This window comes from Pygoscelis adeliae, unplaced genomic scaffold (genome assembly GCF_000699105.1).
Source record: "Pygoscelis adeliae isolate BGI_AS28 unplaced genomic scaffold, ASM69910v1 Scaffold121, whole genome shotgun sequence".
In the NCBI taxonomy this organism is placed as follows: Eukaryota; Metazoa; Chordata; class Aves; order Sphenisciformes; family Spheniscidae; genus Pygoscelis; species Pygoscelis adeliae.
The window spans coordinates 4,801,510-4,819,108 of record NW_008824359.1 but is presented as its reverse complement, the minus strand read 5'-3'; the positions used below and the strand labels follow the sequence as shown (position 1 = coordinate 4,819,108).

Genomic DNA, 17,599 nt, shown 5'->3' with positions numbered 1-17,599 from the left:
GGGTGGGAGAGGGGGGGGCGGGGCTTTGCCCCCTACCCCAGAGGCAGCCCGGGCTGAGATGTGGCTGTGAAGGGGGGACGGGGCTCCTGGGGGGGAACGGGGCCCCCTCCCTTCTCCTGGTGGACAAGCGAGGAAGTGTCTGGCCAGAAGACGCTCTCCTTGGCAGGGCTCGCACGTTTAAATAATAAATACCACCCCGATCTGCACCGGGGATGCTGCTTTTAATTTTCTGTCTACAACCCCACGGCGTGCTAATGAGAGGAGAAGATTTTTTTAGAAACTGTCATAACAACAACAATAATTGTGTGCTTTAAAGCAAGCCCTTTTCTTCCCCTAGCAATATTTGAAAGCGTTGCCCCTGGAGTTTTCTCTCCCGTGGCCTTTGGTGGGGAGAGGGCGATGGCCTGGGTGTGCCAGAGCACCTGCCCGAGCAGGGGGGGGGGCACGGGGTCGGAGCCGGGGTGGGGTGGCCCTGCGAGGGGCTCATCGCTCTCGCACCCGCTACGTGAAAAATAATGCGCCTGGAAATCACTCAGAAGGTAGAAGAGGTTGGAAACGGTCTCACCCAGCGCGTTCCCAGAACGTCGCCTTGTTCTTGTGTTTCCCGGTTGCTAGCTGTGTTATCATGGCTGTTTATCCGGGAAAAATTAGTAGAAGCGGTTAAATGAGCTGGCGTTAAAGTGACTGGTGATAAAGATGAAGCTTTGCTTCGAAAACGTAATAGGGATACAGATTAGAGTTGGCTAAAGCGCTCTCGCATGGGGGAAGCAGCCTGGAGAGCCTGGAGTTGCAGAGGAACCCTCTGCACAGGGCCTGGTGCAAACGGTCGTGATGGTCAGACTAAGTAGAAATGGCAGAAAAAATGGGGTGTCTTCTGTTTCCGTAACTCGGCGTAGCACTCAAAGGCTCTCTAGGTGTGGATCACGGTGATTCTGATTCACAGGGGCTGCGGGGTAAGGAGGAGGAGCTTTTGGAGAACTCTGATTGTAGTTTAATTGAGCGTTAGATTAAGTTGGTATTATAGTTACTCTTTACAGAAGAGGCAGGAGAGCTCTTACGTTATCGTACTCGCATTGCAGTTTTCATTTGAAACGTCTGAGCCTTCTCCTACCTTACAGCAATTCAAAGGATGCGGTCGCAGGTCATTAGAATAAGGGAAAGATCTAAACTAAATATTAAAGTATTTAGAATATTATTACAATAAGAATACTTACATGTGATAAAAGGATAGAAAAAGGATTAGACTATTTCCCAATCTTTTTGTGTTCATATATATATATTTATACATGTCTTATATTTGGGTCCTATATTTGATTGCTGACAGGGAGGTGTAGATCTGACCGATTTACTGATGCATCAGGAGTACACGTTGCACCTTGCAGCCTTCCGCTGTGGGTGCATCTGTGTTTTCACATGCAGTATGCGAGGTGTACTTTTTAAAATATGCCAAAGAGATATACGCCCTTATTTACTGGTGAATTATTTTGAAACTCAGTTGAAGTAGTTTTGACCATTTTAAAAAAAGGATTTCATTTTCCAAATGTAACTTGCATGCAGCTGTCCAGTCCTTTTAGACCAAAGAAGCTGCATGTATCATACAGTGAAACACTTGACTGTGATATGACAGAATGGGAATTATCTCTGAAAAGGAAAAAAAAGACAGATTTGGGCTATAGAAATCTCGGCTAAACAGTAACTTGAAAGTAAAATAGCTCACAGACAACACACTTTTTGAAGTTTTACTGGCAATAAATAATATGTTGATGATAATGTTTTGAGTGGTGTTTTAAGTGTGTCATAATTCTCTCGCAGAGATCTCTAGTTAAAAAGTACTCTGGATATAGCACTGTTTTAATTTAAAAAAACAGATATAAATCATATGCAGGAGAGGAAGTATGTTATAAACAGTGCTGGGTTTGATTATAATTTTTGGAAATAATGTTGGCTTAGTATTAGATTTGAATTTTAAGTATTTATACGTACACGCACTGGGGAGGGAGTCCATGTTGAGAGTACTAACTAATAAGATTGTTAATGCAAAGTGGTTTTGCGGGCAAGAGTTTTTTTTCTATTAATATAGCTCTAACTATCTAGTGATATTCCAGCATAAAAGAAACAGATTTTGTGCAGCCGGGTCCACATCATATTCACTTCTTAATCCTAATAGCCAGCGGTACTTTTATTTGAGTAGACTCGTCAGGATTTGGCCCTCTGTTTATGTGTCTGCCTGGGAGTTTTTACTGAAAGTCATAAAGACCCAAACTGCCACGTTAGGTGTTACAAGTGGCTTCTGTATGATGCTGATGGTAGCAAAGAGCCTTAGTGGACCTAAAGGCAGGGGAAGAAAAAGGGACGTGAAGTCTAAAACCTCTCCCCAGTAGCACCACAGTAGTTAAGGGTCTGTCAGCATTTCCACTCCAAACCCCAATTTTCAGAGTTTGTAACTCAGCTGTTTTAAATAGCTTCAAGCTGAAACCTGCTGTATAAATTGTCAGCCCAGATGTATATTTTGAAACAAAAAGTAGTGCAAATCAGTTATTCTGTTTTAAGTTACAGAACATTAAAATATTTTTAATAGTATCAGATGCTCTTTTGGCAATCTCTGGAGAAGGCGTTCTCAATACGGAAGATTTTACATTCAGAGGCTGTTTGAATTCAGTGTTTCGCAAGAAAAGTTGTTGAAGTGGTAGATATCGATGTCTGAGAGGAACTATTTAGCATGTAAGCCAGCTTTTTTTTGAAACAAGCATTTTACTCTGCAGAAAGTCTTAGTACCTGCTGTTGTATAGTAGTTTTGCTTCGTGCTTATGACTTCCGTCTTTAGGGTACATACTTTGGCCAGTTCAAATCCCACTGGACCGAAACTGGGCAAGCAGGTTGCCTAACCAGACGAGAATTGTGCTATGCAAAAAATACATAGTTATTTTCAACTTGTAAGAATTGGTTTGGTTTTATTTTGTGGTTTCATCTGACTTCATGTACCTTTTGGAGCTTTAGCTAAAAAAAAAGCAAAAGCAAAATCTACCTTTAATCACCAAAATGTGTAGGTAGTTTAATATGGAAAATAAAGATTTTGAAATACTAGAGCTATTTATGTTTGAAGAATAGGTAAGGAATGTGCACTGTGCCTACTTTTAATCTTTAATTTTTTACGCAGTCCTTATTCATTTCACAGTGCACTTACAATCCTCTTTCTAAGAATATGTAAATAAATTTGGATTGATATGTGGCATAAAATTACCAAGTCAAGGTTTATGCTAACAGTCTTTCGGTATGTAAAGTTACTTTTTAAAATTCTCAAAATGGTGTGTATTTCTCCAGGTTTCAAACTTGTTTTGCAAAGCTTTTTTCTAACCAGCGCTGTTATGTATATGTGCAATAGCCTTCTGGTATTTCATGGCAGAAAAGTACGAAATTATGAAAAGAACAAGCATTTTACTCCTGTTGCATAGCAGGGGAGCTTCCCATGTAATAGGACTTTCTTTTATTAGCCAAAGATCTATTTTCACCTCTGATTTCAGTTTGCCTTTTCCTTCGGGCTTCTCCTACTGAGACGAATAGCGATATTGCATCATACTGCATCAAAAAGCCGGTGCGTTTTAGCAATGACGCAGTTCTTGATCAGGCGTGATCGGCCCAGTGACTCTGGCAGCGGCACGTGCAGTTTCAGGCTGATGTCTAAGCTGACAAATTGAAATGACATCGTCGAGTGGAAAGGGTAGGGAGGAAACCTCTGAGAAGCGGCGGGGGACAGGGGGGGCCTTTTAAGAGGTTTTGCTGCCTCACGCCCAGGTGTTGCAAGCTGTACCCGTGTTCGGGAGACGGGCTGAGACGGAGATGTGATGCTGCTGCCTGCTCCGTGCTCTGGTTACCTAGAGAGAAGGAGGTGAGCTGAGGCTGCCGTCATTTCGCTCCCTCTTCCGAGGCCCCTGGCAGACTCGCACTTCCTCCTGTGCTCTCAGCTTCTTTGCATTTCTGGAGTTAATGTGATATTTTTTTTGTTTCGTGAGATATAAAAAGCATAGGTTGCAACTCCCCTGGATGCTAAGGCTGTCCAGAGATAGCGTGGTCTATCGCAAACTGGGAAGGGAGTGTTTTATAAGTAGCCTCAAGCCCCACGCTTTAGAGTTTAAGCCAATATCCATTTATTAAGGGTCAGAGTCAGCTCTATAATCTGTTCAGCAGATTATTATTTGTTATTTGGTTATTATTTATTATTCTTACACCTCACTTCGAAGCCGTCAGACCTGGTTGCTGTCAGACCCAAGGCAGTGAGCTAGGGGGACCTCAGATCTTATCCACAACGGTGGTTCCTGTGTTTTTCTGTTCAGGGACGTTCATATCACTTTAAAGTAAAATCTTTACTTGATAGGCGGAGACCTCAAAGTGTTTTGTGGCAAAACTCAGTTTACAGTTTTGGGTGGTATTACCTGGTGTTTTATGGAAAAACAGAAAGGCACCAGGGTACATCCTTTTTATACAGCGTTTCAGCTTTGCTTTCTTCTTTCTTTTCAATATTTCTTTTAAATAAGACAAGCTATAATTTTCAGTAATATAGTCTATTTTAAATATTTTCAGATTTTGTATACCTTTGTCATTAATTTTTATTGTTTTAGAGAAACACTGTACAGTGCACTGGGCCACATAATGCTCTCCCTATATATTCAGAACTCCTCGTTCTTTCCACTTAATTAATATTAAAGTCCAACCTGCAATTATTAGTTTCAGACAGGATCATTTATGGGAAAGACGTTTCAAGCAGGGCTTATGACAAAATGTAATATGTATTTCAGGAGACATAATAAATTACTCTGAATAATATAAAAAGTCATATCTGACCATGGTAGAAACTGCAAGGGTACAGACTTTGTATCTCAAGATGGTTTTTTTTCAAGTTAGGGCTCAGCCATGCAATATTTGTGAATCTCTTTTTGTTATAAATTTATTTCCAGCATCAGTATTAGCTAACTGGGCAAAAGGAAATTATTTTCTTGATACTTTTGTGGACTTTTTTTTACCCGATGTGAAGAAACATATGTTTTCTTCCTAGTAACTTAGCATTCCTGTTTAACTTGATTTTTACTTTTAAAAGTCACAGTGCAGTAACACTGTAGGTATCCCTGGTGTTTTCAAATTAGAAGACAGGAGCTGTCTACTCCGTGGCATTTATCTAATCAGATGTTGGAGCACTACACAACCACTGAAGCATAAAAGCGAGACTATCAGCTAGCTGAAACGTAAGGAGAAATACTTTAATATCTTCTCTTCACCCGTCCTGGAATGTGAGGGAGGTATCGGCACTAACCACATGCAACTCTTGCGAGTGCTATGAAAATTTACATGCCTGCGAGGAAATACAGCCTTTGTTTTATATATGCATCTGAAGAGTTTGAATGCCAGCCATGAAGTGCTCCGACGCAGCAGCGTGTTGGGTGGGGAGCTTTGTCTGCTAATGCCCCCGGTGCCTCTCCTGAGATGGGTAGATGGGGATTTCTCTCTAGCTTGAAGTGTGAGGAGCTCCAGGGTCAGTGATGGGTGCAACCAGCAGGGACGTACAACCGAATCTGGGTGATATGGCTGCTAATAGTAATTTCTAACTTTCCATTTCAAATGCTCTCCCGCGTATGATTTATGGATATGAGCCATGCCTCATGTTTTCTCGCTGCTCACTGGTTGCTAAGAACAAAGTTGGCCTTCAGGAAGCATTAAACCATACACTCTACATAAGATGTTGAATTTTTCTGAAGAAATGTAACAAAGAAGAAACTCCCTATTAGACTATGAGAAAGGGAGACAATACAAGATGTTTCTTTGTTTGATGTGGCACTTTGTTCTGTGTCCAGCTAATACATGACTCTTCACCACAGCGGGCTGGAGAAGCTGCCACAGAGCTTCGTAATGAGCATGGCAGCCTGCAAAGCTGGGATGGAGACACGCGTTTTCAAAGTGTTGCTTCACGAGTTGTGGTTGTCTTCCCCTTTTAACAGGTGGTGGCCTTAGGAGAAGTGCCTGATGGGACGGTGGTCACCGTCATGGCTGGAAACGATGAGAACTACTCTGCAGAGCTGCGAAACGCTTCTGCTGTGATGAAGAACCAGGTGGCCAGATTTAATGACTTACGATTTGTGGGCAGAAGTGGAAGAGGTAGGCGGCTGCATTTTACGTGTCCATAATGAAGCAAGAACAATGTCTAGACGTCAGACTTACTTTGCAATGCAATACTGATTAATTTGTAAATAAATCGTTGTCGGCCTTTCATTTGGAGGGATGAACGCGTGCTGTATTTGCAAACTTCAGCATTTGTGGAAACCAAGTTAAGAGTTTCTCTTAAGTTTTTCTGACTCCTCATGTCTCTGTATGTTTTCATGAGACACAGGTTTTGAAAAATGATTCACAGAATACCTGCTTCCCTATTTTAATCACACAGTAAAGGTAGAAGGAAGTGGGGGTGTTGGTGATCTGAGTTATGTGTAGTCAGAGAGTGTATCTCAGGCCATGGTAATGAGAGATGGAGAATTCCCTTTAGCAGTAGAGCTGCTTCTGAAGTTGTTGTAAAAGACCTATAATTAAGGGGATTTTGCATATCACGTGCTATAGGTTATATTCTTTAAGGGCTTACATCTTCAAGGGCTTACAATTTTTGGTGGAAAGCTTTCTAGTGACTTCCTTGCCCTTTACAATCAAACTGCGTATGACCTGCAAAAATAAGCCATAGTTTTCTTTTTAGTAAACTGGTTGACTTTTTATGAATTGCTGGTAAGCTTGGACTTGAACTAAATTTAACCTTTACTTTAAATTACAGGGTAACTTTAATTTTTTTTTTTTTTTTTTTTAAGATGTAGAGTGCTGTCATTGTCTTCCAGCTGTTTAGGAGCTTCCTATAATCTGGAAAACTGCACTGCACTCATAGAAAGACTTTGTAATCATTGCAAGTCTGCAAGAATTCCTCTTTAAGAGTCTTGTAGCTGCTTTCAAATTGGAGGTAATGATTGAAAAGATAGCTTGAAGGAAGGTGGCACTTCAGTTTTTGCTGCAGGAATCTTCAGAGGGATTTGTTGTATCAGTCGTTGATTCAACCTACATATTTTTTCCTTTATGTATTTGAAGTAATTATTCATTTTTTAAACTAGCCCTGCATGGGCCAAAACAAAGCAATAGAAGTTGAACAACTGTGTTGGGAAATCAGCAATAAAGCTAATTTTACAGTAATATTCTTTAGAAAGCAGTTGTAATTCATCTTAAGGAAGGAAAGAGTATTTGTCCCAGAAAAATTAAATATACGACAGAGGCTTAGATAGTCTAAATCAGTTGGCCCACTTTTACAATTGCAAGTGCTTTGTGAAAGTGATTCCATAAGCATGGCTTACAATGGCTATTTTTTATTTTAGTGACCTGGCCAACAATTCTCTTTATCATTTTACAACTTGAAAAGTATCGATAATAAAGAATAACTTGAAACACAGAATAACTATCGTAAAAGTAATGCAATATAAATATGGAGTTTATTGCGCTTTTGGATAAGGAGTTACCTATATCTTCCATTTGTCTTGCTTTCTTTAAAAAAAACAGTCTGCTTTGTTATTCTGCTGATGGATTAGGTTTGAAAGTTTTCTGGCTCCATCACTACTGCTGCCTTACAGTAAAAGTTCAGTAGTGTATCAGTGTTTCAGTAGTGCTGAAAAAGAACTGAAATGTGATGTAGTACTTCTGATCTGTGAATTTCATTTGAAACCTATGATATATACTTTTTTATTAAAGCATAGGAAATGAAATAGAGGGCCTAAAGCCTCAGTAGATACGGCTACAGACACATACAAACAGAAACCTCCTAAAATTTGGTTCCAGTAGTTTAATTTATATTTGCATCTAGCAGACTTGGAATAGACTTTTTCTCTGATCAATCTGGGTAGAATCTATGGAAAAGCGATAGTGTACTTTTCAAACCCTCAACATATTTATTTAAGAGACTTCAAAGAAAAACAAAGGGTGTGCACTGTTTTACTATATTGGCTTTCTGAGTTTTGGCTAGTTTCCCAAATAGCAATTTTTATATTTAAAAAAAAAAAAAGGAAGAAAAAAGACAGACTTAACTGCTTGCAGACTTTTCACGCATGGAAGATGAAGAAAGCTTCTTTTGATGAAGTGTAATTATGTCCAAACAGAGCTGACCCCCTCCCCCTATATTTCTTATGATCTTAACGGAAGAAAGTAGGGCTTTTCCTTTGAAGCAGCCGGGACTCGGTGGAGGATCTGAAATGCTGCATTCTGCTGCCAGAGGCAGGATGGAGAAATTGGTCCAGACTTGTCTTCCAGACTTAGAACAGAGAGGGGGAGAGAGAGAGAGGGAGAGAAGGAGAAAGAGTTATCATTAATGATAGATTTTTAGAACTCTGCTTAAAATAGCAGGGAAAGAAAGCAGTAGTTGCAACCAGAAGTGAGAAAGCTCCTTACATAGACAAATATCAGTAGATACAGGTCTTGAAGTAGAACAGGAAAAATAAAGTAATAAAGAAATCATTTTTCAGTGGCGAGAAACTAATCCACACCTGTTCCTGACTTTAGATTTACATCTTTCTAAACAGCTCGCTCTTTGATCTCTGTATCTCTAAAGTTGATTGTGAAGTCTGAATCATCAACTTACCACTTCACCTCCTCTCCCACGTTTTTTCTTGCTTCCCAGGGCTCAATGGAGAAACTTGATTTTTATACATATTAATGTTGCTTGCCTGACAGAAGCTTCACGTTTTTGTTTGTATAATTTCTCTTAAACACCTTTTCTGGATTCATAAGAATAAGTAACCGGGGTGCTTTATGTGAATGCAGAAGTTGTTTGTATGTGGTTTTCAGGCGGTAGCTCACTTTTACAAGCCCGATCCACAGCACAGAGAAGAAAGAATTCCTGTCTTCAATAAGCAAAGGATCATAACCTTAATTTTGTTGTGTCCTGATACTTTAATCACATTAGCATCTAACTGAAAAAATATGCAACACACACAAGCTGCCGAGTCTCCTTTCAAGCTAATTTCTGGGGTTTGCCTTGTGCTTCAGCATATGTCCATCTCGTCCTCCTCTGTGTCAGCTCGGCTCACATGTGTGAATAACAAAGAATGCACAGTTTAGACACACTGAAGCAATAGTGCCAGATGACTGCTTGGCTGGGGAGTTTAATGAAAGAGAACTACAATTAGTCTTTAGCCTCTAAAAGTGGATAGTTGAAATGACTAAGGGCAATAAAGAAAGGTGATAAAAAGTGCATTAAAGGATTTCGTAGCTGAGGAGGGATGTCTGTGAAATATCCGTGGAAGGCATAAGCATCACTGAAACGGGGGACCTTAAAAATTTATTTTGTTCTTAATCCTGTAATATGTAAATCATCTCTTGAAAGCTCTGGAACCTGAGTGCGCTGGCATGGCCGCGCAGCTCCCCACGATGAAGTGATGTATTGTTTACTGAGTGTGAGGGGGCTTCATCACTGTTACTTCATTAGTGCTTCTGTTTGGTAGAATCCCAGTTAGGGAACAAAAACAGTTTCCCTTTCAAATTAGATGCTTACCTGTGCACCTTAGGCTGGCTGAGAGGTGACAGTTTAGAAGTGATCACAGGCAGAGGTCGAAACGTAGCCCTTATATATTGAGCGCAGTTTTTCTGTCCACTGTACCCTGTTGAGATATATTTAGTGTAGAAAATTACGCAGACGTGATTTTAAAGGCTCTTACAGTATATTTTGTCCGGTTAATTTTTAGTCATGATAGACTTTTATACTTTTTGGCATATAAATTGGAAAGCCAAATTCTTCATTCAAAGTATATGGAAAATCCCTTTAGTATCTTTGTTACCAATAATATTCTACTGATTTTATATGGGTAACTGTGATCTGAATGGCGCCATCACACAATTTAATAGTCAGAATTTTTTGACATGATAGGCTGGCACTGAAGGAGGCCTTAAACCTGTCCCTGACGAATTTATATATATCCAAGCAATAGGCTGAATTCCTGCTTGGAGAGGGATAAAAGGCACGGACCCTTTTCAGCCCTAAACAGGCAGGCGTGGAGGCACTGTGCGCTTCGGTGGGGCTGTTGCTGTATGCCTGAAGGCTGCCTACGCACACGCTGTACGCTGGCAGGACACACAGTTTACCTCTGGGGACGGCGGATGGGCAGGACTGGGCAAAGACTGGACGTCCTACATACACCTAACTCTCTTCCTGTGATGATCGCTCTCAAAAGATTTGAGAAATAATCCCTTTCCCAATGAAACTGGGGAAAGCCACCCTCAGCCATGCGTCTCCACTGAGGCAGAATTCAGCCTCCTGAGATTTTTGCACCTTTGCTGGGGTCTTGACCTCCCCTCTACCCCGCATCTCTCAGAGTGGTGGGCACAGCTGGAGCGCAGCTACACCTGGAAAATCATTTTACTCTAAATGACAGTTATATTTCCTTAAAAAAAACCTGTGTCACATTCTAGTTCGTGAAAAATATAGCCAAGACAGTTTGAAGTTGCACTCCTGATAATAAATGATGCGTGTCTCAGGCAGGTTTGGGGGATATACGACTTGGACCAGAAAGAAAGACCAATTACTAGATTTGACAGCCAAAGCTCTGTTCTGTATTATGCCTTATATATAAGCTGTTCTATATTAGGCTCAAAAAAACTGCATTAAGTTTGTGCTGTTACATATCGTTTAAGATTTGTGTCTTGATTGAATGCCTTCAGAGTTCAGCAAGAGGAAAAGCCCTAGCAACAAAAATGCACGCATACACACAGGGAGGGGGGGGAAAAAAAGAGAGTTTTAAGTGTCTGGTAAAGTAGCAGCTTAAATGAGCATGAAGGCCGAAGATTGCTGACTGTTTTATTGAGTCACTGTTGTACGCCCACCTTTTCCTGTCTTGAAACAGTTTTCAGTTTTGACTATCTGACATGACTAACCGTTGCATATCTAACAGATTACAACTGTCAGTGAGTCTCCCAAACGGGGGCCAGCGCCTTGTGAGAATGTGTGCTTTATTTCTTTTTAATGTTTTCATTCAGCTAAAGGCTGCGGATGATCTTGTGCAATCTCTGCGTGAATTTGAACTTGGAAAAATAAAAAAAAAAATGCAGACTTACAATAGCCACATACGTGCACACAGCAGTTTCTCACCCTCACGAAAGTTGGGGGCTTTCTTAGTATTTCATAGATGGAATGTATGTAGGGGAAAAAAGTCTGTTCCATAATAATGATATCATCGTATTACCCCTGGCATACGAAGGATAGGAGACACTGATTCCCTGTTAAAATAACTCCCAGGAGGAAAATACATTATTTCCTCATCTTATTGTAGTCAAGTCAAACAAATGAAATGATAAAACTGTGTGAAGTAAATAACATGTGGCCACATTCTGCTCTCTGTCACACAGCTGCAAAACTGGAGTAAATTTTTAAATTATCTGACTTGCTTTGGATTTACACCACTTTCAATACAGCAAAGAATTTGGCTTGTCCTCAGCAGTGAATCACTTTTGTTCTGTCATTGTATGATGACCCATTATTAAATAAGGAACATTTAGATTGTCAACACATGGACATATTCTTGACATAGAGTAAAACTAAAGGGGAGGAAAACTCCTATGGTCAGTTATGTTTTTAATTTTCACGATTGTGGTAACGACAGGGAATAATTTTAAACGTCTCTGATTCTTTACTGAACATGCATGTGACTGTTTTCATGTTGTAATCACTCATTCTTTGTTGTTTTTTTCCCTTTGTAGGGAAGAGCTTTACTTTGACAATAACTGTCCTGACAAATCCCCCCCAAGTCGCTACATACCACAGAGCTATAAAGGTTACAGTGGATGGGCCAAGGGAGCCAAGAAGTGAGTATTATATTCTTATTTTTGCACTTACGTCTGCTTAATTTTGTTTAACAGAGACCCATAAATGAAATATATATCTTTGTCAAACATTGGTTCTTGCTCAGCAAAATATGTAAGCGCATGCTTAATTTGGAGTCTATTGGACCACACACATACTTGCATTAAACATACACTTAAGTGCTTGGCTGAATTTGGGCAATCACAAACCTGATTCTCATTCACATCAAGGTCTTGATACATTATCTGTCAGTGTAAATGAGAACTAAACCCACTGTATTTATATATAATCTGATTTAGGCATAACAGATACAATCCTGCAACATGCTGAATTCCCTAAACTAACTCCCGTAAGCTTCCAACTGAAGATGTTTAGAACAAAATAAGAGACTGATCTTTCAGGATCAGTCCTTGCGCAGAGAGAAAATATATAATATAGTGCCTTTTTGTTTGCCCTTAAATTCTTTTGCCATCAGATAATTAATGCACCTGGTTAATCTCATCATACCTGAAATTGGTTTTCAGCTATGGACTCATCATAGACCCCTGGGGGCCAAAGAAAGATAAAAAACCAGTGTATCAACAGCGTGGTCTTTGTTTCTTATTTGTGCACAGAATATACATTTTATTTAAACCTAGCCCAGCAGATTTTCACTCAGCATGTTTACCGCATAGCAGTGCACTTACTAACTTACTAAGAATCTATTTGCAATGATCACTGGCTGTATTTTTATGACAATTTTGTTTTGTCATGTTCTAGCAGTTTTATGGGTAGCACCTATTTTTAGATACAGTCAAGTCTGGTTAATCCCTCATGATTTATATGTCTGTCTCTCTGTCTAGCACATTTAGCTGGTTACCAGTCTCATATCATATGGGTATCACCGATGAGCCAGTTCTGGAGTTTTTTTTAATCTAACTGGAGCGATTCTTTCTAAATTGATTGGATTAACCAGGTATAGCTGTATTTAAATTACATTTAGAGATTAAGAACTATTTGATGAATAACCCACATTAAAAAAATCCCTGTAATGGAAGCATCTCAAATAATTATTTTGCCTTTGATCTGCACATACAAATGAGACCCTTAAGGAGCTTTCATGGAGTTTTGTTTAAAATACCACAAAGACAGAAGAAGTAGAAAGTCGTAGACAGAATTCACGCAGTTAAGTGTTCCTTGTGCTAATAGATGCTGTGGTGTCACCTCCTCTTACACGGAGAGACAGGAACTGAAATGCCTTCTGTAAGAACTGTCCAGGCTGTAGAGTTTCACCTTGAATAACAGATAAGAAAAAGCAAGTAGCTATGGATAAATTTCATTACATAGATACTTGCATTGCTACCTGCTCGCAGCTGAGGTGTCCATCTGTCACAGCAAGGGGACTTTTGTTCTGTCTTCTCTCCCGAGCTGAATCAGTTCCTATTTTTAATTTTCACCTGCAGCTGCTGCTCCATGTAGCTTACTTGGAGACACTGGGCAAACTGCATTCATGCAGTAAAAACCAGAGAATAAGTTATATATCATTTAGCCATTCCCATTTGGAGGCTGCTTCCATGTATGTATTGAGGCATCCCCAAAAGAAGAGTTCTCCCAGCAGAGGACACAACCCCTGTGAAAGAGCAGAGCAGTTTGAAAATGATGCGGAGAATAGCGTGGACTACGCTGTGTAGCACAGAAAGGGAACCTGCTTGCATTGGGACTAACCGTTTTGGTGATCAATGGATTAAAAGCGAGGCTGTGTTCATATAAATTAATAAGATTTCCAAGTTCTGCTGGAGTTTTTTAGTTTAGACCTGAAAGGCCTCTGTACGTGATACCTGTCTGCTATTCTCATTGAATAGCTGAACCTAGGAATGCTCAGTAACTTAGTTCTTACAGCCGAGATGGGGTTATTGTGTCTTTCTTAATCTTTATTTTTTTTTAAAAGAAAGCCAAATTTGAGCTTGAATGCCGACCTGAATTTTAATATTTTGGCTAAATACTTAGTGAAGCTCTACTCTGGTGTCATTTTGGTTCTGCAAGTTCTGTTATTGCAGTCTGATAGTTTCAAGGCTATGACACCTCCAGAATAACTAGTTATTAAACTTGAATTTTCAGGGAAAGGGTAGCTCCAGTGAGCTGTGGGAGTTTCACTGAAGTTCTGCTTCCTTCTGAGAGCCCCTGCACTCGGGTAGATTTATTACTGTTTGGTAGTATTTGTTCAAGAAGTGTATCTGGCATTTACATTGCTTGAGGAAAATTAGGTGGTTGGGGGCAATAAGGAATTCAAGTCAACGAGCGGCTCTGATAGCAAATGTGTTTTTCTTAACAAATTATGTATCGGCAAATAGTGCCCCTCTCTGCCAGGCTCTGTATTTCACTTTGACATCCCAAGCATGTTATCCTAGTTTTCCTCTCTCTGGCAGCTCAAGCAGAGCTGTCACATCACAAACAACTTTTTTCTTAATATACACATCTGGCGTTGGCAGTTGGACCAACTTCATAAGAGCACATGATCATCATTCATTACAAGATTAAAAAGTACCCCATGGCATCATTGATGTTTTTTAACTTTGATCTTTTGCAGTTGTGATTCATCTCAGTTATAAAACTTCCCTTTAAAGGAACACAACCGATGACTTATTAGAACCTTCATTCTAAGTAGCGTAAACATAAAATTATGCACATCTTTACAAAATGTCATTTACTTTGTTGCCAGCTTATCATTTTAAGACATGACATCATGCTTCAGATCGTGAATTTGTAAGGCTTGTTTATAGGCAAGGCACTCTGACCTTCTGTTGGCAAGTTGACTCGAGCGAACGAATGCTGCGTGCTTTCCAGCAGCAGTAGGAGCAGCAGCAATACCATGACAGATATCACAATCGTTTAGAGCCTGACTTTAAGAGTGCTGAACAGTCATGGCATGCAGTGACTCCAGTTGGTGTTTTGGATGCTCAGCACTTCAGAAAGTCAGGTTCTTAAATGTAAGTGCCATTTAGTCATATTAAACATATGCTTGTAGAAGCTTGCTGCCTTGCCTCTGGTATTATTTTAAAATATTTTAATGGAGACAGTGATGTCAGGTTGCTCTGTTAGGAAAACCTGCCCATTTCTCTATGAGAAAAGGTATTCTGATGATTTTTCCTTGGAAAAGTTTTATTTATTTTTAACTATCTGTTTCAGTCTATGTAGATTACCATCCAGGGACATCTACTGTGTTGCACAGTCTTTGTGCTGGACTGAGCGCATTGCACTCTGAGTGATGGAGTCTAGAGACGGGGTTGTATAAGATCTTTGGGAATCATTGGGAAATCCTGCAGATATTTTTCTCTCCTCATATCCAGGACAAAACCTCTGCCATATGCACATCTTAGCCAGCAGAGCTGCCTTCCAGCTGGGAGGGCTGAAAGAAGTTTTCCGGATAAATAAGTTGTCATGAGGTCATAACTGACCAGCAGATAGCAAGAGATCACTGTAAAGGAATTAAAAGAAGAAAAACATAAAATAAAAAAAAACCCCAAACCTTTACCTAAGCCCCCCTTTAATGCCTTTGCCTTACCTCATTACAAATACAGGAATAATGATTTGTCCTTCCGTAGTGGTACCTTTAGAATAGGAGACATGTCCTCCTTTCTGGCTGCTTTTGGTAGAAACCCAGTCAGGAGGGAAATCATGAGGAAGGAGGGAGGAGAAGTCTATATATTTTTATATTTTGCCTGGCTTCCAAAGACTTTAGTTCGTCTCTAATTAAAGGTAGTCTCCAAAGTCACCGACCACAATTTTCTCTATCAGCTTGAATGGAAAAGTGGTTCTGAGCTTTGAAGTGAAGCGTGTCGGTAGGAGAAAAACCGCGCTATTTCGTTCAGCTCCCGAATATTTCTCTGACGCTGCAGCTTGCAAGGTGCACACGTGATGAAAGGTATGAGCAAACATCGCCTTTGTGTCTGCACGCTGCAGAAGCCAGCGAAAGCCAGTGAGAGGTTCTGCTCAGCCTTTGTATTAACTGTTTGGCCTACCCGGCTTATAAAACGCAGATAAGTGATTGAGATTTTTGAGATTCCTTGACTTAGAACCATGACAGTTTTTAGGAAGTTCTCCCTCTTTTCTTTCAAAGGCAGAGGGTGGAGGGAGAAGTCTGGGGCTAGTGGAATGTGCTTTGGAGTAGAACAGCTTTAAATCTTTCAGTATTCTTGTTTTAAATTTTTTTTTCTCTTTTTTTTCTTCCCCCCCCCCCCCTTTTTTTTTCTGTTGACTTGCCTGTCAGGAGCTGGGCTGGTGGCCAAGCAGGAAATGACACATCGAGAGGCATTTGTGTTGTGCAACATTTTGTGGAACTGATGCAAGGATACATTGTCTGTTTACGCATTCCTCTGCTAACAGCCTGCATGGCAGTAATTTTATTCAGGGACACATGGCATGCTACGGCAAGGAGCTAGATCCTTAACATCTCTTTATGCGGAATTATCACAGCAGTTAAAACACGCTGTGTGTCCCCCGTTTAGAATATTCTCTGGCTTGCCTTCAAAAACCACTCTACCAGCCCCCTTCTTCCCAAGAATATATTGATTTGACTGTGGTTTTTTGCACTGTGGTATATTGGGGCAGTGCAGAGAGAGAGAGTTTGCAGAACAAGGGGAAATTTTACAGGCAGGTCCTACTTTGTGCGTCTACCTCAGACTGTAAATGTAGCGTTGCAGTTTTTTCAAGCGATGCGTTGCACACTGAACACGGAAGTTTGCATCTGCATGCGTTTTGGCACGGCGAGGAGGTTCTTAATTAAAGTCAATGCTAAATACCCTGAGATACGATGAATGAGTCCTGGGTTTTCATCCAAACCGAAGTTAGAAAATCTGTGACTCGTGCTGGTGTCTTTCAGAGTGACAAATCTCTACTGAGATTGACTGAGTTATTCCGGATTTCTCCCAGCATAAGTGGGAGCAGAGGAAGGCAGAGTGGGCAGTCTGGTGGTTTGCAAGTTGCTCTAAATGACTTTGTAAAGCTTAACATTTGCGTTATAATGCCCTTTTGTAAGAAACGAGGCAAAATGTGATTATACAGCCAAAGAAATGTTCAGCGTGGCTATGCTGTGGGGTTTAGGTTCTTTTCTGTGACTATCATTGGCATATTTGAGCATGACCGGTCAGTCTGGGACCTGACCTCCTGTGCTCAGGTCCCCGGTAAGGAGTTGTAGTGTTTCTGATTTCAGTGGTACAACACCAGGTCCTTTTTGCAGTGTAAAATGCAAGACATCATAGTTTCACTCACTATCATTTGCTGCTGGTTTATTTTTGCAAATGTGTGATTTCACAAAACCGTACTAGTTGGGGACCGGAGCTCCTGAGCGTTCCCAGAGGCTGTAAGAAACTGGTAGGATGATTCAAGTGTTCCTCATCAAAGGTGGCAGACATTATATATGCCAGTGGTTTAGGTTTACGTTTGAGATGGGTGTGTAACCCACAGAGCAGGGCTTCTTACAGTTACCCTGACCACAATGCACGCCTCCGGAACAAGGTGACCAGGAGGCTGTCGGGGGTGGTAGCTGCATCCCAAGGACCAGTCCTTTGTTTTTTCCACTGCGGCTGGTGCATAAAAATTTGTCGTCTGAGGAATAGACTATGAGAGTAAAAATAATTTCTTTTCTGGTGATCATAACTTTTATCTGCTGGTGTAGTGCGTAGGGTAAGATGAAAGCGAAACCTACTTAGTTCACTCATGGCTTGAATTCATACGCTGCAGTTCTGAAATCTCAGTGATCTATGTGAC

At 40.5% G+C, this 17,599-nt stretch overlaps 1 protein-coding gene across 1 annotated transcript in view; it reads left to right on the top strand.

Moving 5' to 3' along the window:
• Window positions 1-4,840: 4,840 nt before the first annotated feature.
• RUNX2 (runt-related transcription factor 2) overlaps window positions 4,841-17,599 on the top strand; it is an 81,658-nt gene continuing 68,899 nt past the window's right edge. Inside the window, exons 1-3 of the mRNA XM_009319741.1 lie at window positions 4,841-4,858; window positions 5,988-6,144; window positions 11,752-11,856. Coding sequence (XP_009318016.1) covers window positions 4,841-4,858; window positions 5,988-6,144; window positions 11,752-11,856 — 280 coding nt within the window. The remainder of the gene's footprint in view (window positions 4,859-5,987; window positions 6,145-11,751; window positions 11,857-17,599) is intronic.